This window comes from Pogona vitticeps, chromosome 4 (genome assembly GCF_051106095.1).
Source record: "Pogona vitticeps strain Pit_001003342236 chromosome 4, PviZW2.1, whole genome shotgun sequence".
Taxonomy (NCBI): domain Eukaryota; kingdom Metazoa; phylum Chordata; class Lepidosauria; order Squamata; family Agamidae; genus Pogona; species Pogona vitticeps.
Genome location: NC_135786.1, coordinates 77,069,661 through 77,095,316, shown reverse-complemented (window position 1 = coordinate 77,095,316; position 25,656 = coordinate 77,069,661). Strand labels below are relative to the sequence as shown.

Sequence of the window (25,656 nt, the reverse complement as noted above, 5' to 3'; positions counted from 1 at the left end):
ACACATCCCTCCACAAGTGTGACACACCCCTCTGCAAGCACGTCACGCCCACCCACGAGTGTGACATGCCCCTTCGCGAGCACAGGGGTACCCCCACCCCCTGCACATGGAACCTGCACACAATAACTGGTCCATGGTCCCAAAAAGGTTGGGGACCACTAATATAGAGTATGCCTGAGACCAATCGTGCTTTAGGATGGAGCTCACAAAAGCTATAAGCTGGAACCCTTTGTAACAGATATCTACTGCTATTCCACTTTGGAAATCAGCTCCTTTTCAAAATAGAAGTTTCAAAACCATTTAGGAAATCCTTCAAAAATTATCTTCTCTGCTGAGGTTTTGCTCTTTTTGTTTGTTTTAGCAGGATAGCACTATAACTGAAGCTTCTGATCTACGGCCTTTTGCAGTATAGGCTCACTTCTATCGCTAATCCCTTTCAGAAATTAACTTCATTTGCAACTCTTTTGAAATGTTGGAAAATTCCTTAAAGAAAATCTTTTCTGCTGGATATCTGTTTCATTGTTGTTATTTTAGTAAATTGATACTAGTGGTGCCTCGCAAGACGAATTTAATTTGTTCCACGGTTAATCTTGTCTTGCGAAAAATTCATCTTGCGAAACAAGTTTTCCCATAGGAATGTGTTGAAATCTAATTAATGCGTTCCTACGGGCAAAAAAAGTCAGAACAAAGTCACATTTGGTTTACAAAGGGTTTATTAAGTGCTCTTTAAAGCCATACATATTGTGCAGATGATTTAAAAAATTTCAATCAAAAAACTTTTTGTGTTTGTATATGTGTGAAAGCCTGCCTGCCTATGTACTCTATGTGTGTGTGTGTGTGTGTGTGTGTGTGTGTGTGTGTGTGTGTGTGTGTGTGTGTGTTTAAACTTCATAGAAAAACTTCATAGAAAAACATTTCAAAATCAGCAAACATGAGGCAGGAACAAAAAAACGGAAAATATTCATCTTGCAAAGCATGGCCATAGGAACATTTGTCTTGCGAGTCATCAACCCCATAGCCAAAACCATTTGTCGTGCGAGTTTTTTGTCATGTGAGGCATTTGTCTTGTGAGGCACCACTGTACACCGCAAGTTTCTGATTGTTTGTCCCTGTTAGCACTAATCTATGCTTAGTGACATCTGAACAGCAGGAAAAATACTGGCAACTCTGTAAATATAAGAGAACAAATGTTTCATCTGGATGACCAGTTACAATGTCTAGGAACTCCATGTTCAAACTGCTTTACTCTTCCTACCCTGTCCCAGTGAGCGGGGCAGTGAAACTGTGAAAGCTGTTGGAGCAGAAGACCCAACAGTTAATGCTAAGCAGAGCAAAGACAAAAGGGCATGGGTAGAGTGGCATTCTCTCTCTCTCTCTCTCTCTCTCTCTCTCACACACACACACATAGGCAGGCAGGCTTTCACACATATACACACACAAAAAAACACCTTGGTGATAAAATGATCACCTAATGCTTAGTCAGGGGGTCTGATGGTGTGACAGGAAGTGCCCTACCTCTAACGTCATATAGTCCAAGAGTGCTGTGATGGAATTAACAAGATATATTTCATTTTGGGTGTAATAATACTTTCAAATGGAAGAGTGCATTTTGCAAAATGGTCTTACACATGGTCTCACTGCAGCTTATTTTAAGAGAACAAGAACTGCACCCTCACTTATAATCTGGTTTATTTATATTAGTTATTTAGATATTTGAAAACCTCCATCACATAAGTCAGATGAACAATAAATATGCAATAAAAACCATACAATAAAAATGATAAACTCCAAGGCAGATAAAAAATTATAAAAGTACTACCCAATGGAAAATATCCTGTTAGACAAATAAGTTGAGGCCTGACACTGAAATGAAATACTGCAATGCTGATACCTGTTGCACCTCATTGGGGAGGATGTTCTACAAACAAGATACTATAAGAAAGAAGGCTCCCCCTCTTTGTCCACCTCCTTCAATATCTGTGTAACATGATCCCACCTGCCCATAGTCCAGGACAGTGGTCCCCAAACTTTTCAAAACCCCAGACCGGTTGGGGGGGCGGGTTCTGTGTATGGGGGGCATCCCTCACACTCACGGGTGGGCAGGGTGCATACTTGCACATGCGCAGATGGCGGGGTGTGCTCGTGTAGGTGGGGGGACCATTCTTGTGTGTGGGCATGCATGGGGGAGTGTGTGCAGGGGGAGGGCAATCTGTCTCCACGGCCCGGTCCTGCCAAAGCCACGGACTAGGATTTGGGGACCTCTGGTCTAGGAGTATTCTGTACAGCTGAAGCTTCTGTACTATTTCGAAAGACTAACCCCTATATTACACATCACAGTAGTCTAATCAGGAGGTTATTAAAACATGAACCAATTCGGCACACTATTGCTACCCAGAAATAATTGCTAGTCCACTGCAAACTAGTAAAGTTCATAACAAGCACTCTCAGCCAATAATAACCTTAATCATAGGGACTCCAAAGATAAAACAAGCCCAGGAGTACTTTAAAGACACATACTTTCTCTTTCAAGTAGAGTGAAACTGTCTAAAACATGCTCATTTCATGGATATGTAAAACCACCTTGTCACAGGGCCTCCTTTTTGGGGGGGTCAAAATTCCACCTCAGTTTATTCAAAAGTCTTTTTAGGTCTTATATTTACAAAGAAAAATCAATAAACAGCAGACATGTAACACCATAAGCAAGAAAACACAGGACATTATGGGAATTATAGTTTTTTCTATATCTAGGCTTCAAGTTTTCACAACAAAGGGCAGTCAAGAAGAGAAGAAGTAGGACTGATAATATCTGGATATAGCTGCAAGACTTTATATTATGGTCTTAAGTTTTCATTCTCAAGGCTATAAATTCTCTTTGGAAGAATTTTATGATTCCTCTGAGCGTATTTTATTAATTAACTTGCTAAAACCTCTTCTCAATATAATGCCATTATTCTGCCTGAGAATTACTGGAATACAAACAAAAAGCATTTTTGATTCTGAACACTTGAAGAATATAGGCTTTTAATTTCAACCAAGCCTGAGGAAGGATCTGTTCTTGACTGCACAACACAATATGTAAAGCAATGATTCAGATGGGAACACACAGTTCTTTTCACACTGATATGACTGGCAGAGTCTACAGTAAGACTTGATGTACCAATTTCTTATGCAAATAATTTTTGGTAAGCCAAAAATATCCCCTCCCCTGCCAATGTGTGCCTTGAATTTTCCCCCAGGTTATACAACTGTTTAAGGAAGGACAATATAGCACAAGGGAAAACTGCAGTTCTAAGTGCCAGAACCACAGATTATCAGTAGGAGAAATTCAAAGATAGACAATTACAGTATATTTTTCTATACAGTTACAGTATTTTTCAATAGTTCCAAAGAGTTATGATATTTTACATATAAAATGGCTTCAAAAATGCAACAATGAAAACCACAAATTGTTCTTTATAAATATTTGTGGCACTACTAAAACATATCTCATTTTTTTCCAATATGAAATTGTTAACCTGTTTGTTTTGCTTACAGTTAATATCATGAATGTATACCAGTCTGATAGTCGTCACAGACTGGATCCAACCTCTAGTATTCCTGGTGGCAAAATACAGCAGAAAGGAAGACACAGTGACACCTGATCTGCAGGAGACAAATGCTGAAGCGCCAGGAACTGGGGCAAATAGCTAGGACATTTTCCTTCCCAAAAACAACTGGGGAAAAGGTCGATTTCAGTAAGTTTAACATTTTGTCAGAACTTTCTACCTCACCAAAATCTCTAGATTTAATATAACTCTAAAATGCAGCACAATTGATGAAAATCATATAATTATGTACTATTTGAATAATTAATGTGAAATAATAAAGAAGCAACAGTACTTTAAAGAAAAAGGATTACAAAAAAATTCTCAGTGGAAATAACTGATCCCGAAAGTGTGCACGTACACATAGGTTTGACTAAAGATTCAACAAAAGTAAGATACTCTACATCGCTGCCTCAGAATTGCTGGATAGCTCAATGGTTTACATAGCTATCTGTAGGGCCAGGGGTTTGAGAGTTTGATTCCCCCATTGGGCCTGCTTGACAGGGGCTGGACTTGATGTTCCATAGAGTCCCTTCCAGTTTTGCAGTTCTAAGATGATGCTGATGATTATCTTTAAGGATGTTCAAGGAATGAAACAGGTTCCCAGTGAGACTTGCTAATTAGAATTTCTACTTTTCATAACCTGATGTGCTTGTCAACTCCAGATTTTTCCCCCCAATGTAAAACTGTATTCCTAAAGGAAGAAGGAAAGTGGGGTCAGTGATGGATGATACTAGATTAAGCTGCTGCTTCAAATGAGGTAGTCATGTTATATGAGGTAGCTGTGCAGTATAAAGTGGTTGTATAATCTCATGCCTTGTGTTGTTGTTTTTTTTTAATTCCTCAGATGCTTTTTTGGGGGCTAAACAAATCTCCTCTTCAAACTGAAAGATTAGTGAACACTATGGGGAGGGGGAAAGCAAAACAAGTAGGAAGTGACAGAGGTTTTAGAAGAGGAAGACAAGAAGTATGTGGTGTGGAAAGTCCTTGACAGCTCAAAGAACACCAGAAGGAAAGTGTCTAAAAATAGTAAGGGTGGGGGGAGGAGTGAAACAAACAGACCCTCCTGTGCTAAAACTCAACCACTCACTTAAAGGCTGCACAAACACTCAGTACATCTACACCAATACCCACACCCACACCCACATCCACTTGCTAAAACTATTAGGGAAAAAAATAAAACTATTTGCAGTACCTATCCTACACTAACTAGACAGCTGAACTGAAAATACAGTCAACCCTCGACTTACAAACTTAATCCGTTCCGGAAGGACGTTCATAACTCGAAATGTTCGTAACTAGGGCTGTTCGTAAGTCGAGGGTTGATTGTATGAAGAAATACGGCATGCAAAATATTATAAAATTCCAATTAATTTTTCGCTGCACTCTGAGTGACTGGGGAATGCAGGAGAGGTCCTTGGTCTTCACTGGGGTGTGTGTGAAGCTGGTCATCCCTTTCTCCATTTTCATCATCCAATGCCAGCTCATTGTTTGCCTTATATGATATTATTACTATATATTTCACTTTCCTCCTCTTAGTATATCTTTGTTTTGTTATCTGAATTTTTTTTTCACTCTCAGAATGCCAACATATTTTCTAATGTGATCTGGGACTGTTCACTTTGATTTGGACATTAAAATGTATTAGAAGAAAACCTCTGGAAGTATATTAGAATAGCGGTAACAATCCGAGAGGCAAGGTGAATAAAGGGTGCAGAGGCAAGCTGAATAAAAGGCACAGTGTTATTATGCACATTTGAGAAAGGATGTTTGTAAAGGGTTTGCTCCTTGATGGAAATCACGGTACAGAGCTTGAAGTAAACATTGCCTAAAGAGTTCAGTGGTTTTGGTATCTGGAAGTTCAATTCCTCACTGTGCCTCTTTAACAGGAGCTGGACTCGATGATACATAGGCTCCCTTCCAACTCCGTAGTTCTGAGAATATTATTAAGATTGTTACATGTTATTTTTGATAACATGAAATAAGAACAATAGTTCTGCAAATAGTGTAATAACTATAAACAGAATTACTCCAGTTGTACTCCATTTACTCATCTAAAATGTTTTCTTGAGAGATCACTGATTTCTTTAAATGAATTTTAAGTGTACTTTTTAAAAAGAAAAGAACTGTAATAATTTTGGTAACATTTCACTCTTTAAGGGATTAGCATCACAAAGCGACTAAAGCAATAACACAATGAGTTGCAAAAAAGCATTTCTCAAGCTCTGGGGTAGCATCTCCCACTGATGATTGTTGTCCTACTTCCCAGTGAAAAAGGATGTTCAAGCAGGGGCTGAGATAATCTGCTACTGCTCCCAATTTTCCCTGTTCTACAATAACTTTATGATCACCAAAACAGGAAAAAGGAAAAGCAGAGCGAGACTAATTGAAGACTATTTGACTAGCAGAGGGAGACTAGAGGGAGACGTGAAACTTTCACAACTGCTCAGCCCCACAGAAGAAACAAGTTTCAGCTGTAATAAGGACAGATGGGGAACTCTTTTCCAGAAGCAGCAATTTGCCTCTTTGTCGCTCTTGGCATTCTTGGAAATTTCCTAAGGCAGAACCATGCTGTGAGGGTGAAGCAGTCAAGGAGAACATGGGAAGCAAAGGGTATGCATACAGATGTGACAGACCTCTGCCCATATAGGTTTGAGTGGTTAGCCATTACAACACATGCACACACGGACATAAATTAGCCTGTTATTCCCACAGCTGCTTGTCTATAGCAGCAATGGGTGTACCATGGTGATGTCTCTAAGAAGTACATTTAAGGTACATAAATCATTGAGAGAGATCTTGATAGACTGAAAATGCCATATTATCACTTTAAAAATTACAGTGTCTTATTAGGACCTGCTAAGACAAGAGTCTATTTGGCTTGAAAGTGGAATTGTGTTTCAGTTGGTGTTCCAAACTGATGACAGAAGGAGAAATATTCCATTGCCAAAGCCATCAAAGGTAGATTGTTGCTGTTCATCAGAATTATAGGAGGCATGAGGAAGTTTTTTTGCCTGATATTTTGGAATGATAATGTCTATATTCTTTTACTAAATGCCATCCTGGGTAGGACTGATGATTGTTGCATGCCCAATACCTGTAATATCAAAGTTTCCCCACCTTAACAACAACAAAAAAACCACACTTTCTTAAAAAGAAAACCACATTCCAATAAATCTTTCATGATTACTTTTTCATATAAAAGTGTTGCAAGCGATGAATGAGATATACTAGAAAATTCATAGTAATTAAGGATATTTCTAAAGTGCTTCTGCCTCCTCTCCACCATATCTTATACTACACAGCGAAGGAAATTCAAATTCACTTGCCTTCACGTGCTGTGAAGCAAAATCATGGAATTCAGGTCTGTTCAATATAAATGGACACAAAGGGAGAAAAACATTGTTTGCTGCTTGTTTACAGCTCTACTGAAGCCCTATAGGAGAAATGGTTAAAAGAACTGCCTAACTAACTGTAACTCGCATTTCCTCCTCTTGTTTTCTCATCTTCTTCATGTTTTCTTTTTATTCTTCCTTTTTTGGTGTTTATATGCACGAGTGCAACAGCACCAACACCAAGCTGTTTTTAATCTGTAAAAAATGTGTCTTGTTAAAACCGGCTTTGCTTCAGCCTTAGCTGTAAACCCCCCCCCCCAAAAAAAAACCTGGGGGAATCTTGTCAACAGGCTTTGCTTGCCATTCTTGCATGTGTGCTGGCATAGCAGCTTTTCTGCATTGGTTCAAGTGATCACATACAAATTGATCCTTAAAAAAAAAATAGAAGCCCCAGCAGCAGAGGGGAAAACTACAGATTAAAGGGGAGGGAATTCTGGGCTGATTTACATTTCCCTTTCCATTCTGTGATTGACAGAATAAAATGCAAATTAGCCCATCCCAAGTTCTTAGTATTTTCTGATTTTTTTTCCCCTAGTGTAATTGTACCCTTACATGAACAAGGAAGCACAGAAGAATTTAAAAACATATTCATATCATGGTGATTCTTCCCCAGTTTGGAGTGAAAGGTATCCTTCTGTTCCTTGAAGGGCTCCTTCATGAAGAAAAACTATTGGATTTATCAGTTATTTCGTAAATGTGACTGGCAGGTGATATTTTTTTATCAGTTTTATTTCAGCTCTGTCTCTAGAGCAAGACCGAGAGACTGTAGGGAGAACTGCAAACAGAGATTCAGGAGCACCCTCTTTCATTAGTTAAAAATCTCTCCATTTAATTGCAGATCTAACCAACTGTTCAAACTGGCCACATTATCTTGTGCAACTTCACAAAATGTAGAATGGGATTCAACAGTTGCTGAACAACACAACCCCCCCCCCAAACAAATCACAAGTGTCTGTTTAAGGTCACCTGTAACTTGAGCAACATAAATCAAGAATATCCTGTATCCCCTTTGTCTGCCCCAAAAAACCAACCTAAAACAAGAACAACCTCCCCCCCCCATACAATTTGCTTTGTGCCAAACTATTCTCCCTGCAAAGGATAATTACAACAGAAAGAAACATGTGATATTAAACATTTATTATAGGCAAACTTTAAATCTTCATTACTTCAAAGCTGGAAAATATTACATATAAATTAAAATGAAGCAGCTAGTTGGACGATGCCAAAGTCCCAGTGAGATAAACTCTTTATACATTGCAGTAAGTTGCTGATGCACAACAGATGTACTGAGTAACACTTGGGGGGGGTGTTTTTTCATATTTATCTGGTATTTACTGCTTATTATTATAGGGGTTTCTCAAAGGATAATTAAAAATCTTACCTATATATTCTGTAATTGCTACAAAGTGTAAAAAAATCGCTTGCAACGTGTGTATAAGAAGCCCTGGTTGACAGAGTCAAGTTCCTTGGTAATGAATATAGGACTTTAAATATTTCCTTTTTTATTTACACTGAGACAATTATAACAATTGAAGGGACACAGTTATACAAACCAAATTTAAAAGTCATTCTGATTGAACTCAGCATGTCATCTAAGTAGCCATAGCATTTCCATACAGAAAGACAGAATGGGTTCGTCCATTTGAAGGAAACCAAAGGGCTTTGGTTAAAGGATAAGAGCACAGGGGAGTTTAAAGTTCCAACCCAGTATGCTATGCACTACTTACCTTCAAAAGTCAAATAAAACTTTCCTCTGTCAAACCAGACGAGGGAAGGCTGCTCATTCTCTGTATGGCCAGGAGTTGAAGCGGGATGGGAAAGGTTAAGGAGAGGGAGAGAGAAGGACATAAGTGTGAGTCACAGAAGCAGGTCATTAATCTCTCTAGAGGGGAAGAAGAGGTGCTGCAAGCTTGTTAACGTGCAAGGAGAAGGGCAGGGATTTTAAAACAATGTTCTTGTTTTATTTCGGGGAACAGAAAGCTGAAAAAAGAGAGCAAGCTATGGAATTCTGGATGGAGGTACCTTTGGGCCACTGGATTTTGACTTGGATATTTGGATGTGTGGAAGACTATCCTATTGGTGGAGTGCTCCATAGGTTAGTGTTTTTGAGCTACATGAGCTTTGGGTAGAATTTCCTAGCCAATGGCCTCATCCCATGTCAGAGATACTACTGAAATGTTAGGAGCCACCTCTGTGCATGATGCCATTTGAAAAATATAGAATTTAATAATATTACATGAATCTAATTAAAATAAATGGCTGATGAAGGGAAAAACTGGAAATGTTTCTGGAGCTCACATGCATTCTTCCTGGAAGATACTTCAGGTGTACTGTACTTCTGTTTTCATGGATTTAATTGTTTTCATTGATCTTCAATTCAGGGGGCTTCCCAAACTGGCATGAATATCTGTTTAAATGTTTTCCCTAATATAACCAAATTGCAATTATTACACTACTGCATAGCATTTCTGCAATATTGATTATATTCATTACTTTATTGAACTTGTAGCTGAAAATTTTTTTAGTCAAACCAAGATCTACAGCTACATTTCTTCTCTTAGTCAAAAATTATCAGTTATTTTGAAATACATCATTTTAAAGGATTCAGGGAACATGAATGAGCATTGGAAACTCATTATGAATTCATACTGCTGAAGCTAAACATTCCTGGCTATGGAAATTTTATGAGTTTCGTATCGCTAAAATCTCTGGAAGAAGAGCGGGATATATGAAATGTGGCCAGAATCATGTTAGTGTTTCCGTAAGGTTTGTGTAACTTGCCATGGCTAATTATGATTACTTGATGAAGTACCAGTGTACATCTCAGTTGTCTGCCTTGTCATATGCCCAACTGCACAAGATGTGCCCAGTACCTTGTCAGTTAGCCACAACTAGCTGAGGCAAGTTACATAAAGCTTCTGTTAACACCAATAGGATTCTGGTCAATGAATGTTGTGTAAAGTAGCTCTTGAGTAGTTGTATTATTTCTTCCATACAAGAGAATAATGTCTACAAATGGCAACTTTCCCAAAATACTGTCATTGGGAAACCATCATGCAGTGCACTGACTGAATGTGGCAAGGGTGCCTTTGTTAGATCTCAAGTATATTTGTATGCACTTGACACTCATGGTGGTGAGGGTGGTAGTGAAAGAGGCATTCAGATGACAATGGCTTGGATTTTTAATCCAGATTTCTTGAAACCACTCTGCTAGTACAGTACCTGCAGGCGTTTCACAGTGCCTTTCAAACGAGGGCAGTTTGTCAACATAAGCATCATCTTCTGAAACTCATGAGCAAAAGAAACGTAAAAGAAATACAATGAAAACAAAAATTCCAAATGAAAATCAAGTAGCTGCTTATTAACCAAAACACAAACATTACAAGGGGGAAAAAAGATCAAAGACATAGAAATGGTGGGCACATTGCTTTTATTATCAAAATCATATGCAACAGCTACCACAAAAAGTCAAAATGAAATACAAAAAAGGACAAACAGGTAAATTAAAAACAAACAAACAAACCTCTGTGCAATAATCATTCCATCAAATTCTCCATACTTGGAATAAGCATCCATGATTAGGAGAGTAACGTGTAGGACAATATCAGGGGTTACTGATAATTTTTCTGGCTATGAGTCACTTCCCTTTTCATAAGGAATTTTCTAAGACATGACCCAAAACATTTTGTTAGAGCCACAGAATTTCAAAGACCATAATCCCACCATCTACTATATGTTTTTATGTTCCCTAAACCCAATCATACACAGTGAATAATCCCTTTCTCTTGCAAAGTCCTCTAAGAAACAGGATTGCCCCAATTTATTCAGGCTTCATGTTCCCATCACCCTTACAAATAATTTTGTATTTAATCCATATGTTTTGCTATAAATGGACCGTTAGCTTGTTTTTAATATGGTGTAGCCCTACTAAATTGTCCAGATACCAATACTATCAAAGGAATCTGTGCTCAATATTATCAGGAAGGAGTGGAAGATATTAAAAGACACATTTTTAACATGTTTTTGAAACTCACAATTGAATGTATGAACTCAGGTACCAAACTAACCTTTGTAAAACGGAATTTGGCTCAAAAGATTTAAGATAGCATTAAAACTTGAACTCATCTAGTACTTTTCATCCTCTCCCCATAGTAGGTACCCTTCTTGTTTCCGCTTTTAATTAGAAACTCTTGGCAGGCCAGCATACACAATGAAATTTATGACTCTATTTGCAGGGGATTATGTGTGCAGATTTGTTGAAGCCCACCATACCCAACAGAAGATGAGCATTATCAACTTTGAAACAATCTGTTGGCTAAAGGGCTTTCAAGTAGATGTGATTCGTCTCAGTAAACATTCATTCTCGCTTTCGAGGTGAAGGTGACTAAATCACAGGGGTTTCTTAATGGTGGAAAACTACTGCTCCCCTTCCCCATCCCCAATACTGGGAAAACTAAAGTGACATTATGAAAATTAAGATACCTGTGGAAAACTCTACCCCTTCCTCTATTTCTACTGAGAGAACATGTTGGAGAGAACACAGAATTCAAACATACAGTGAGCATTTACTACAGTGATTATTATTCTCTGCATTTGTAATCACACACACACACAATGACACAAAACTGCTTCACTGCAACAAGATGAATTGTTTGCTTCATGTAATATCTTTTCTGTGGTTCTCTCTAAAAGTGATACAGTACTTTAAATTACTTTAAATGTCTAGAATTGGAAAAGCAAACTAAATGTATTGAATTTAAAGATTAGAGTTCCTCTATTAGATGCTAAGCATCTAAATCAGTATGCCTTAAATATATTTAGCAATTGGGTTTTGATTTTAACACTGTCAGCATGGACAATGCTCGGTGCTACTTGCTATTGAACAAACAAACCATGACTACGGGATGGTCAAATACAAGCCAGCATTTCTCTTTTTTAGCCCTTTCACCTTCTATATTGCTTCAGTTTTCACAGCTGTTTTGTTCTGCAGTCTCTCTTTTCCACACCATATTTCTAACAAAATCTCAAATGCTCACTATACAGTATTGAGCAATTTTAACAAATAGGATTGCTGCAAACACTTTAGCAGTTCTAAAGTGACAGATATAGCAGCTGCTCTAACTAAACTTTATATAACTAATGAATTATATTATTGCCTTGACTATGAATCAAAGTAGCATTCACATTCTTAGGCAATTAGCTAAAGCCATGTGACCCTTGAGAAGCACCTCACATTTTCAATGCATTGCTACCTTAAAGCTGGACTACACACCAGCATTTATTTTAAGGCTTTACACTTTTCAAGGGCTGTATTTCCAACAGTTTTCTTGGCTATTATTTCCTGCAACAGTTAGCTCTGTCCACTGAAAGACCAAAGATGATCCATTAAAATTCATCTGCATATGCTTTTGGAAAGACTGTGAAGTCTTCCTTTCAGGCAGACTTCCCTAATATTGATTAGATGATTACAGTGGTGCCTCGCTTGATGACGTTAATTCATCCCAGCGAAATCGCTGTAGAGCGAAAACGTCGTAAAGTGAAATAAAAAAGCGCATTGAAATGCATTGAAAACCGTTCAATGCGTTCCAATGGGCTGAATAACTCATCATCCAGCAAAGATCCTCCATAGGGGCGGCCATTTTTGATGCCTGTAAAGCAAGGAATCCATCCAAAAACACAGCGGGGAGCCATTTTGAGCAGCCGGCGGCCATTTTGAAAACCCGACAATCAGCTGTTTTGATTGTTGTAATGCGAAGAATTGGTTCCCGAAGCAGGGAACCGATCGTCGCAAAGCAAAAAAAACCCCATTAAAACATTGTTTTGCGATCACAATTGCAATCGCAAAAACATCGTTGTGAAGCGGATTCATCGTTATATGGGGTAATTGTTAAACGGGGCACAACTGTATTTTAATACTGCAGTTTTTTACCTCAAACTGCCACTTGATTTTTAAAGTATTGCCTTGTATTTACAAGTTGGATGGACTAAAAACTGCCTTAATGAAATATGGAATATAAATATTTTAACTAAACATTAGTAGGTATACATTGTTGCAATAAACATATTTCTGAAAATCAATCTGAAGGACAACCAAATGTGTGGAATTTTTCAAGGATCTTGAGTCTGATCACCACAAAATAACCAGGAACTAGTTATGGTTATTATGCATCAGTGATGAATTCTTGTGGAAGCAAATAATTTCTCTTTATTTTATGTTGACTGAAGCAGAATTGCAATGAAACATAAGCAGATAGGAAATTTCTTTCCATTAGTGCAAGTGTACTTAAGGACAAATTAAATGTTTTCCTCAAAGTTATTTATTTATTTATTTATTTATTTATTTATTTATTTATTTAATCTCTCTCTCTCTCTCTCTCTCTCTCTCTCTCTATCTATCTATCTATCTATCTATCTATCTATCTAATTGATTGATTTGATTTGATTTGATTTATATACTGCCCATCTAGAATGTGTCTACTCTGGTCGGTTTACATATAAAAAATAAACTAAGGTATAATCCAAGTTAATCACAGAGTCCAAGATGGGGAAAGGAGGAGGAGGAGGAGGAGGAGGAGGAGGAGGAGGAGGAGAAGAAGAAGAAGAAGAAGAAGAAGAAGAAGAAGAAAGAGAGAAAAAAGAAAAGGAAGATAGGCTAGGTAACAGCTGTAGGGAAGGCCTGCCTATATAGCCATGTCTTCAGATTAGTCTTGAAGGCCCTCAGCGAGGCAGCCAGGTTGATCTCTATAGGTAGGTTGTTCCATAGGCGAGGGGCCACTGCTGAGAAGGCCTGATTTTTAGTTTTTTCCTCTCTCTTGGTGTTAGGCCCCTCAGCCACCCAACCTGACTGGAACAGGTGATAAGGGTAGAACTGGGCAGAAGAAGGTGCTGTGCCAGGTATCGAGGGCCTAAACCGTTAAGGGCTTTGTATGTAATGGTTAGCATCTTGAAATCAATGCAGAAGTGGATAGGTAGCCAGTTTAAGGTGAACAGGGTAGGGCAAATACAGTGAAAACTTTTCACCCCTGTTAATAGCCTGGCTGCTGTGTTCTGGACCATCTGGAGCTTCTGCATCAGTTTCAAAGGAAGCCCCAAGTAGAGAGCATTCTTCTTGAGACTATGAGCACATGGACCGGCATGGTGAGTGCCCTCGTGTCTAGATAGGGATGCAGCAGGGTGGTCCGCCAAAGATGTAAGTGGACAGACTGAAACATGGATGCTACCTGGGTCTCCATGGTAAGCACGGGGTCAAGATGGACCCCTAGACTGTGAACCAATTCTTTGTGGTGAGAGTCAATCCCTCAAAATAGAGGGAGTTCCCCAAACCACTGATATTGGGGCCACCCCACCCACAGGACATCCGTCTTGTCTGGGTTCAACCTTAGTCCATTCGACTGCATCCATTATAGAATGGCCTCCAGGCAGCACCCAAGGGATGGAATGGCATCCACTGCAGATGGAAAAAAAGAGATGCAGAGCTGGGTGTCATCAGCATATTGGTGACACGAAGCTCCACATCCCTGGATGACCCCCCGACGGCCTCATATAGATGTTAAACAGCATTGGGGAGATGGTCGAACCCTGCGAGATCCCACAATTGAGGGACCATGGGGCCAATACATTCTCCCCAAGCTGAACTCCCTGAGGACAGCTCTCAAAAAAGGACCAGAGCCAAGCAAGAGCAAGGCCACCGATCCCCAACTCAGAGAGTCTCTCCAGGAGGATACCATTGTCAGCGGTATCAAAGGTGGCTGAGATATCAAGGAGGACGAGCAAGGACATTTTGCCCCTGTTGGCCTCCCTAAGCAGGTCATCCAGCAGGGTGACCAATGCCGTTTCCATGCCATGGTGGGGCCCGAAGCCTAACTGAAATGGATCCAGGGCATCGGTTTCATCCAAGAGAGCCTGAAGCTCGTTAGCCACCACTGTCTCCACTACCTTGCTAAGGAAACACTGGCAACAGGCCTATAATTACCAATGTTATCCACTGCCAAGCTCAGTTTCTTCCTAATGGGTCTAATGAGCATTTCCTTAAGGGCAAGAGGAACCTTGCCCTCAAGAAGAGACCCATTTATTATTCCAGTAGCCCATTCAGTTATTACCAGCTTGGCAGCTTTCATTAGCCAGGCTGGGCAAGGGTCAAGGGAGGAGGAGGCAGCTCGACAGCAATCAAGGACCTTGTCCACCTCTGCAGACATCACAGGCTGAAACTGAGTAATTCTCAATGGACAAGGTGCTGCGCTGGATGTCTCAGCTCAATCCACTGTTTTCAAATAGGGTACTTTATATAATTATATATAAAGTAAAAGAGAAAATTATGTGCTTTCCCAATATCAGTTTTAATTGCACAAAACCTGGACTAAAATTCTATCTTAGAAGTAGTCGTTTATGTGACTCATCGACAACTCTGAATTTTGGGATATAAATGTTTATTTATTTTATTTTATTTATATATCACCCCATTAATGCAAGCACTACTCTGATAACAGTGCCATACCAATGTGACTCATACAAAACTACACTGATTGATATCACATTCAGACACCAGCTTGTGAAAAAGAGGAAGACTTCACATACAAGCAGTTGAAGCACTGACGGCACAGCCTCTTAGATATTAAACAACAACAACCCCACAATACTGTAGATTAGGTTTTATGAGAAATGTTGCTCAGTCCAATGACTGACATGCATTTCTAGCACACTGGTCATCACACTGACCAACAAGCAAGGAGAATCAAAGAACATAAGTGAGAAGTAGGGAACTCAAAGTTAGAAAATTGCCTCAAGCACACTCACCCCACACATATTACACCCAATACACTAAAACAAACAGAAGTGCACAAAGATTTTTCAGAAAGGCAAACAAAAGTGGAAAGCACTTCAAACCAGCTTCAACAGTTAACATATTGTTAGTGAAGGTCTGAATGTATGCTGTAGCTGAGAGCATTTTTTAATTTTTTTTAAAGAAGCGAACTAAATATCCTAAAATGGCATGGTTATTTTAGGACTGAAAAATGAAAATATCTCATAAATAGGAAGTCAGCAGTATGTTTCATAATCTACAACTCTAACAAAAAAAAAAAAACCCCACTGTGGTGTTTTCTTTCTTTTTTCTTTTTGCTGGATTTGGCTTTCTTGACATGAATATCTAGTTTGTTGCCATTCTAAGTTCATTAAAACTACTCAAGTAGATAGTATGAACAGCAGTTCAAATGCCTGTCCTCTTCCATACAGATTAGAAAATGGGCAAGAAACAATTGAGATAGGAGGCACATAGCAGGAATGCTAACATCACAAAGTTCAGACTAATAGCAGAACGGGTCCAAAGGTATATAAAATAAGGGAAAACAAATAAAAGAAAACAACCTGGCAAACAATGAGAACTCAAGGAGACAGAGATGGTCTGTAGAAGAGCAGAAGCACTGATGAAAGGAGAAGCTGGTCAAAAAGGGAAACCAGGAGTCGGCAGCACAAAAGAACTATATCAGAAAGAAGAAGGCGGTTTAAAAATAAATAGGAGAAGAAGAAGGCATTGCAAATGAAATCAGGAACGGCAAAGAGATCCAAACATATATTTTTCTGAGAAGATGAAGAAGTGGCATGAGGGGAGGGAGAACAGGTAGACCAGAGAATGAAATAAAACTAAAAGACATCAGAATCTAGGCAGCGTCAATGATAGATTATTAATCAAGGGCAACCTAATGTTTCCATAGGGTGGGGTGGGGGAAAACAGCTTTAAGTACACTTTTCCACATTTTAAGTTGGGAGATGTTTCAGATCCAACCAGCAACATCTAAACTGTTTTTTTCTGAAGCTTTGTAGCTGTTCAGTTTCTATAATCCCAAAGCAAATACATTAAGTTTCTATCAAGGATGAGGACGTGTGGCCCTTCAGATGTTGCTGGAATGCAACTCACATGACCTAGCTAACAAAAGCAGCAATGAGGGATCATGGAAACTGTAGTCTGAAACATTATTGATGCACACATTCCCTATTCTGATTCTACACTGTACTTTGAGTTTCTACCAACCTTTCCTGTTTCCCTACTAAGATCAACTCAGCCAGCCAGCCAGCCAGCCTGCCTGCCTGCCTTCCCTTTTAACCACATTCATTAACCAATTTAGCAATAATTTGTACTGCTACATAAGAGCTGTGTTATTAGTGCTGCTTTACAGCTCCCAGAGTGACAAACTAAAACCTTTAATACCTTCATTTGTCAGGATACTAAGAGATACACATGACTATTCTATGTATGCACTGTTTCTGAGTGACTTATTAGAAAGTGTTACATGGAATCCACAAATTACTGCCTGAGCTTCCACTGTTTAAAAAACAGTTAGGCACAAGAGTGTGGCAAATCTGCCAAGTCAATGAGCTGTATTCTATCTTTTTCCCTGACCTTTCCCTATAGAAGCTTTCACACCCGATTACAAAACAAATAGCTTTCTGGTCACAGTAGAATTTGGGGCACATTCTGTTTATATGACTTGGGGAAAAATGTGTGCCTATGAAGACCATATGTGCATCCTTTTGGACCCTTACCATTATATGTTTCTGTGTATCACAGATACAGTGGTCTAATGTTTATCAAAACTGTAGTTCTCTTTTAATACTAAAAAAGTGCTCTAAAATAACATGAATATGACAACAGAAACAAAGAAAATATAACCAAACAAAGGGTTTCAGAAACCAAAAAGATAGCCATTCCGCTCATGAAAACTATTCTTCAAATAAAAAAGCTTTTTTTGTTACCAATTGTGGGAGTAGTTGCTGCACTCAAGGAATTGGTGGATGATATGGAAGAGGTGCTTTCAGCCCGTGCTAATGGTGCTATTGGAGGAGGGCTGGAGGAGTGGACGGGAGGGCTGAAAGGTCTGGACTGTAGAGAGAAACAAGCAAGGTTAAAAGATACATAATGCATCACCAGTCATGAACACACACACAATAAGAAACATATATGCACACCATAAGAACCATATCTTAGTCTTTTGGGTCACCCGGAATTAGTTCATACACACCAAGCACATATGTTCTTGTACACTCACTACAAGCCCCACTTGATGACTGCATATTTCATTGGATCCAAAGCCTCCCTTCTACAAAGAGGTCAACTTCCACACACAGAGGATCAAGATCCAGCTGAGGATTTCTGCAGGAAAGAGTATAAGACGGCAATTTTCATTGATTCCTTCTTCCCACTTCTACCTTCATACTTGTCTAGAGGACCTCTTCTAGAGCAATTTTTTTTTGGGGGGGGGGCACAAGTAAGAAGTATTCTACAAAAATCCCCATCCTGACCCTTCCTCCAGGCTGGCCTTCTCAGCCTCATACCTTCCAAATGCTTTGGACTTCAGGTCTCATCATCCCTCGCCACTGGCCATGTTAGCTGGGGCTGAAAGGAACTGTAGGCCAAAACATCTAGACAGATCTAGCCTGAGCCAGAACTCCAAGGCTTTGGAGTTCAACAGGTATGTAGATGCGGGCGAACCAGTGGATATTATCTATCTGGATTTTCAGAAAGCATTTGACACAGTCCCTCACCAAAGGCTGCTGAGAAAACTCCACAGTCAGGGGATAAGAGGGCAGGTCGTCTTATGGACTGAGAATTGGTTGAGAACCAGGAAGCAGAGAGTAGGAGTCAATGGGCAATTTTCACAATGGAAAGAGGCGAAAAGTGGTGTGCCCCAGTGATCTGTCCTGGGACCGGTGCTTTTCAACTTGTTCATAAATGATCCACAGACAGAGATAAGCAGTGAGGTGGCAAAGTTTGCAGATGACACAAAACTTTTCTGGGTCGTGAAGCTCCAGAATGATCTCTCCAAACTGGGAGAATGGGCAGCAAAATGGCAAATGTGTTTCTATATAAGAAAATGTAAAGTAATGCACATTGGGGCAAAAAATATCAAAACTTTATTTATCAGCTGATTGGTTCTAAGCTGTCCATGATGGATCAGGAAAGAGATCTTGGTGTGCTGGTAGACAGCTCAATGAAAGTGTCAACCCAGTGTGCAACAGCAGTGAAGAATGCCAATTCCATGCTAGGTATTATTTAAAAGGGGGATTGAAAATAAAACAGCCAACCTTATAATGCCATTGTATAAACGCTGATAAGGCTGCACCTGGGAGTACTGCGTACAATTCTGGTTGCCGTACCTCAAAAAAGAGAGTGGAACTGGAAAATCCGTGCATGCGTGGAGCCTCATCGGAATATTCTAGAGCTTCTGCGGTAACAAAAAGATACATTAGTGCAGACCCCTTCCCCTTGGTATATGTACCTTGGCGCCAATGCTCTCCTTTTAGTTAGGTCAACTGCCACATAAAACAAGTAGGGCATGACAGAGGGAAGGCTAGATCGGGATGTGTGAATCACAGAGGTCCACTCGAAGAACTACAATTACAGGTAGGTAACCTGTTGTTCTTCGTAGCATCTGTGAATCATGCTCTGGGTGACTAACAAGCTGTCTTACCCAGATGGAGGGTGTCACGCCAAGACAGATAATAACACAGCACATCCAAACGCAGCATCAGAGTTCTGCTGAATATCCACTCTATAATGGTTGATAAATATGGATGGCTATGACCATGTGGCAGAGGCACAGATTTCTGGCAGGGGAATGCCACAGAGAAAAGCTGTAGATGTTGCCAACGCTCTTGTAGAATGGGGGCGGATACCTTGTGGGACCGGAAGGCAAGCAAGCTGATAAGCAAGCTGAACAGTGGAAGCAACCCACTTCAATATCCTCTGTGAAGTGACTTGAAGACCTTTAGTACGGAGTTGACAACTGACAAAAAGTCGAGCTGAATATCTGAAGGGTTACGTACAGGCTATGTAAAATGCAAAAGCCCTTCGTACATCTAAAGCAGTGGTTCTTAACCTTGGGTTACTCAGGTGTTTTTGGACTGCAACTCCCAGAAACCCCAGCTAGCACAGCTGGTGGTGAAGGCTTCTGGGAGTTGCAGTCCAAAAACACCTGAGTAACCCAAGGTTAAGAACCACTGATCTAAAGTATGGAGGATTTTTTTTTCTTGAGGAGTGAATGGAGACGGGAAGAAAGATGGAAGGACCAAAGGTTGGGATGAATGGAACTGGGAAACAACCTTGGGTAGAAAGGAAATATCTACAAAGAGTTTGACCTTATCTGGATAAAACTGAAGATAAAGATAGTCAGATCTTAAGGCTGCCAGTTCACTAGCACACCACGCTGATGTAATAGCCACAAGGAATGCCATCTTAAAGGTGAGTAGCATGAAGTCAGTTGATGTAAGAGGCTCAAACAGGGTCCTTGTAAGCCACTGAATGAATAACATCAGTGACCATTGAGGTGGCGGCGGACGTGCATCAGGATACATGTGTGACAACCCCTTGAGGAACCATTTCACAGTAGGGTGTCTGAAGAAGTTGGTGGCTGATAAGCAACAATTGTGGAGACGAAAGGGAAAGGCCCTTTGTTTTTAACTGTAAAAAACCCCCAAGAACAGTGGTAAGAGGAGAATTGACTGAAGGAAGTGATAATGCAGTGGCAAATGATTGAATCTTTTTACATTTATACATGTAAGGCTTTCTGGTGGAAGGTTTCTTTGCTTGATGAAGGACATTCATTAGGGAGGCAGAATCCTCCATGCTGCCAGGTGAGGGGCAGGGAGATCTGGGTGGAGAATTTGACCTTTGTGTTGTGTAAGCAGGTGAGACAGGTGGGGCAGGTGATGAATATCGGATGACAGCTGGTGGAGAACCGGGAACCATGGCTGCCATGGCCACCACGGGGCTATCAGGATAGCATTGATCTTGTCTTGTTGAAGGTGGACTACAACCTTGTGAATGAGCAGGAATGGTGGAAACATGTGAGTGACTTGGGCCAACAGCCGACGAATGCGTCTCCGCAGGAGTTTTTTCTGACTCCTGTGTGAGAACAGTATCGTTTGCACTTCCAGTTCTTCTGAGAGGCAAAGAGGTTGATGGAGAGTGTGCCCCAACGTTTGCACAGGGAAGAAAAACAGATTGATCTAGTTCCCACTCGTGCATCTGGGCTTCCTTGTGACTGAGAACATTTGTGAGGTTGTTGTCTTTATTGGCTATGTGTATTGCCGTGAGGCAATAGTGATGGGTGAGACACCATTCCCATAGGTCGACTGCAAGATAGAGGAGGCTTTGAGAGTGACTGCATTGTGGTAGTGTTGTCTGTGACCATCTAAACCATCTTGCCCATAAGATGATTCTTGAAGGCTTTGCAGGCTTTTATTACTGTGAGAAGTTCCAGTTCATTGATATGGAGCAACTTCTCTCTTTGTGACCACTGGGCGTGTGCACCCCAGCCAGTGAGGCTTGCATCTATGGTAACCTGGATTTGTGGACACAGTTGTTTAAATGGTCACCCCATTGTCAGGTTCTGATTGGAATGACACCATGTGAGTTGGGAGGTGAGTTCTGGAGTGACTCGCAGCAGGGTGTGTGGTGGACCTGTCATTACGTTGTATAAGGCAAGAAACCATGCCTGAAGTGACTGTGTTTTGAGGCGAACATGGTGAACTACCGAGGTCATGGATGCCATGGTGCCTAGAACATGCTGAACAGTTAGCGCAGTTACAAATGCATGAGGGAATAAAGGCACAGAGTAAGGATACCAATTTGAGAGTCCAAAACTGCTCCTATGTAGTCTTGTAGGCTTTAACTTTGATTTTTGTAGGTTTACTGTGAGTCCGAGATCCTGGAGGAGAGACAAAGTGAAGGAGATATCTTTCTGAGCTTTTTGGCGTGAGCAAGCTACAAGGAGCCAGTCAACAATGTACAATGTGAATTTTTTGAAGCCTTAGGTATGCACTTGGTGAAAACCCTGGGAGCCGAGGCTAGTCTGAATGGAAGCCTCTTGAATTGATAGGCTTGGGTTTAAAGTTGGAAACATAGAAAGGGTCTGTGAGAGGGATGAATAGACACATGGAAGTAAGCATCTTTGACATATATGACTGCAAACCAGTCTTTTTTGTGGAGGAGGGGGAGGACAGACTTGAGGGTGACCATGCGGAATTTGTTGATGATAATGAATTGATTCAATTCTCTGAGATCAAGGATGGGACAGAGGCCTACATCATTTTTGGGGACAGTGCAATAGCAAGAGAGAAAATGTTGTTTGATGTGGTGGTATTGTTTCTATGGCATCCTTGAGTAACAGCATTTGAATTTCATGCTTCAGGGTTTGCAACAGAAGTGTGACAGTGTGGAATGATGGTGGACAATAGTGGAATTCTATGAAGTAACCACTTCTTACAGTGGAGAGGACCCAAGCATCCATGGTGATGTTTTCCCAAACAGTTAAGTTTTTCCACAGGTTGGGGGTTTGAGAATGTGTAAGGATCTTGGCTAGCTGGACATCAAACATGATGCTTGGGTTTGCAGTCATTGTGTCTGGTTGCAGTTTCTTGACAAGCTTTAGCTTTGTAAGGCTGTTGCTTGTAGTACGGCATATAGGATGTTTGCCATTGAGCTTCATGTTGGAACAGAGTTGTAGGGGTGAAGCCACTTGGTGCGCTGAGGGCACTGTTGGTGTTTGGGTAGACTCCCCAGCGTCTGGCAGCTGTCCTCTTTTTCTGGACATTTTCAAGGATGTCGTCCATCTCAGCATTAAATAAGCCTACACCATCAAATGGGAGGTCTTCAGTGCATGCACATCTTCTGCCAGGCCAGCTGTTCTGAGCCAGGAAAAGCAGTGCTTTTCCTGGCTCAGAGGTAGCCATGGACCTTGAAGTGGCGTTGACTGGCTGATAGCATTTTGTGAGAGAGAGACCCTCTTGTTGGAAAGTTTGAGCTAGCACCCTTTTGTTTTCAGGGAGTGCATCAATGAAGATAGACATGCTATCCCACAGAAAGCGTTGATAGGCACCCATAGCCCCTTGATAATTGGCAACCCTCATGGTGAAGGCAGCGGAGCAGTATAACCATCTGCCGACAGAGTCAATGCATCTGCTGTCCTTGTTAGCTGGTATCAGTATTTGTCTGTGCGGAGAGCAGAATTGTGATGCTTCAATGAATATGGAGTTGGGAGCTGGTTCCTTTTGCAAGAAGACGGTGCCAGGGTCATGTACCCAATAGAGGTTGTCAATGTGTTTTGACATCGAGTGAGAGGATGCTGCTTTGATTCAGGACTATCTAGCTGTGCTCAGAAGGGATGGTAGCATGGAAATATGTACCTGTGTTATAGTATCCTTTTAGATGGGATCATAGAGATGATCTGCTGGCATTGGAGGTCAAGAGACTTAGCCATGTGGACCATCAGTTGGGCATAAGTCTGAAAATCCTCTGCAGGAGATGAGAATCTGTATCTGCAGGGTCTGATCCTGGCTATGTTAGTAATACAGATGGTGTTTGGAATCTAGAGCCATGCTCAGACAGTTCAGTATCGTGTTGGGAAACAATTGATTGTCGGTCAACATCGACATTGAGAGGCTGGTCTTCAGTGTATTGGTCTCGATGTTGGGCTGTTGATGTCAGTGGTGGACAGCGGCCATTGTTTGTCAGCATCGACACTGACAGTGTGTCCACAGACAATGGCTGATACCGAGGTCAGTATCAAAGGGGTCAGTGTTGAGGTGGTATCGAAACAGAGGTTGCTGTCAGTATCAAGACAGCTGTCGAGACGGCAAAGACTTTGATGGACCACATTGGATCACGGTGGAATAAATGAATGCCAGTGACGCTGAGCGAGATGAGTGGCCCCGGTCATCTTGACGAGCAGCAAAATAGTAGCTGTCGGTGCCACAAATGCACCCAAAGCCAAGGCATAGTAGTTGGCTTTCCTGGGTTTCTTAGGCTCTGGGTGGTAGTAGATGCCTGGTACTCCTTGGTGATCATGGTGATAGGATCGCTTCGACATTGAAGCTTCCATTGTATAAGAAACCTGTAGTGGTACTGCCGCTGGACCAGGGAAAGCAACTGGTCGGTAGTGCTTGGTGGGTTTATTTGCTGGGCACCAATCAGGGCAAAAGCCACCCCGATGATGATGCTGAGACTGATCCATTTCCATGCGGGAAGGTAAGCAGATGCTCTTATGAGATTGTTGTCTCTGTTGAGGTGCTGGAGGCCGAGGTGGTAGGCCTATTGGAACAGAATAAGATATCGTCTCAGGTTGCAGTTCAGTCTCCTGGATATCGGGCGAGACTGCAGGAGAGGATCCACTTAGAGAGCACAAGCCTTGCTGGGGGCTGGCAGGAGAAGATGTAAACTGGTCTGTTACATACAGCACTGATGTTACCTGTCTGTCATGGGTTTGGAGGGAAAGTTCCATCCTATGGAGAGTGGAAGGCGGGACATCAGGAGGAGGGGCTGTACTGTATATATATATGTGATGCCTGTGTGGTGAGAGAGAGATGCTGAGAGACACTGGGTTGTGACGAAGCAGCAGCTGGGAAGAAGAAGCTGTTGTGGGAGTCTGTGTGTCAGACAGGGTACTACTGTGTGTCAGAGTACCAACCTGATAGGTTCAGGTGTCTGTTGGTTAGCCAGAACTGATAGGTTCAGGGTCTGGGCTTTAAGTTAAGGTTCTGGGTGAACCAAACTGTATGCTTGTATGAGTGAGAATAAGCCACGTTACTTTATGTTATTCACCTAATTGTTTTATTTACCCTGTTTGTATTTAGAATAAACCTTATTCTTTTATTGTTTGAAAATCCATCCCTGGTCTGTGTGACTTATTATAGGGAATGGTTGGTGGCAGCTTAGTGTAACTGTGTGACAGGTCCCAGTAGGTCTGGGTTTGTCACATTGATTGGTGTCCAGCGGGTGGGATACGACTGGTCCAGTTGTCCAGCGGTCCAGCAAAGCCTTGGCAGGTGTGCCCAGAGCAAGGGGGGTCTAGTCAGGGACAGTCTGAGGCGCGTAGGTAATCTTCTAGGTGTACCTCACGGGGAGGTGCACTAGTGGAAGAACGTGCCAACTGGGGAGACTTAGATTAAGGTGCTCTGAGGCAGCCTAGTTTTGGCGGGAAAAAAGCTGAGGCAAAACTGCGTAGTAACAGTGATCTAGCTTGCCAGCTGAGAGGCCCAGCAGAGGGGGGTAGGCTCTGACTCGATACTGTTGCAATTTAAGTGCTGAAGAACAGCAGCAATCTCTAGGGAGAGCTGGTTCTGAGGCAAAAAGGAAAAAAGTGGTCGTTTTATTCTGAGGCTTGACTTTTTAAAGCAGCCTGTTCTGAGGGGGGATTATGCCCTTGACTCGAAGCCAGATGGCCGAAATGAGTGAAGTGAAAGACCCCCAGATTGACCAAGGTTCTGAGGATGAATTTGGCTCAGTGCAAGGTGACAGCACAGGAGAGCAGAACCCAGAACTCAGAAAATTGATCCTAGTCCAACAGCATGAACTGAGGATGAGGCAATTTGAAATGCAGGAAAGATTGGAGAGAGAGAGAATGGCGTTTGAATTAAAGAGATTGGAACTGATGAACCAGAACAATAATAATAATAGGGATTCTGAGGGAGGCCAATTGTCTAAGGCTGACCTGAAGAAATTCCCTGTGTACCACAAGGGAGATTGTCCTGAGGTGTTCTTTTCCTTAGTGGAAAGAGCGTTTGTGGACTTCTCAGTGAGGGAAACTGAGAAGATGACCATCATGCGGTCTTTAATCAGTGGTAGCCTGGCTGAGGTTTATGCCGAGATGCCTGAGGAACTGATGAAGGATTTTGCAGAGTTTAAA

General features: G+C 41.2%; 1 protein-coding gene across 8 annotated transcripts in view; it reads right to left on the bottom strand.

Moving 5' to 3' along the window:
* SGIP1 (SH3GL interacting endocytic adaptor 1) overlaps nucleotides 1–25,656 on the bottom strand; it is a 167,510-nt gene that overhangs the window by 31,164 nt on the left and 110,690 nt on the right. For 4 of the 8 annotated variants that reach the window (XM_072997769.2, XM_072997772.2, XM_072997775.2 and 1 more), the window contains one exon: nucleotides 17,729–17,855. In XM_072997769.2, coding sequence (XP_072853870.2) covers nucleotides 17,729–17,855 — 127 coding nt within the window. Of the gene's footprint in view, nucleotides 1–8,706; nucleotides 8,767–10,201; nucleotides 10,268–17,728; nucleotides 17,856–25,656 lie in introns of all 8 variants that reach the window. The other 4 variants (XM_072997771.2, XM_072997770.2, XM_072997773.2 and 1 more) reach the window with 2 other exon arrangements.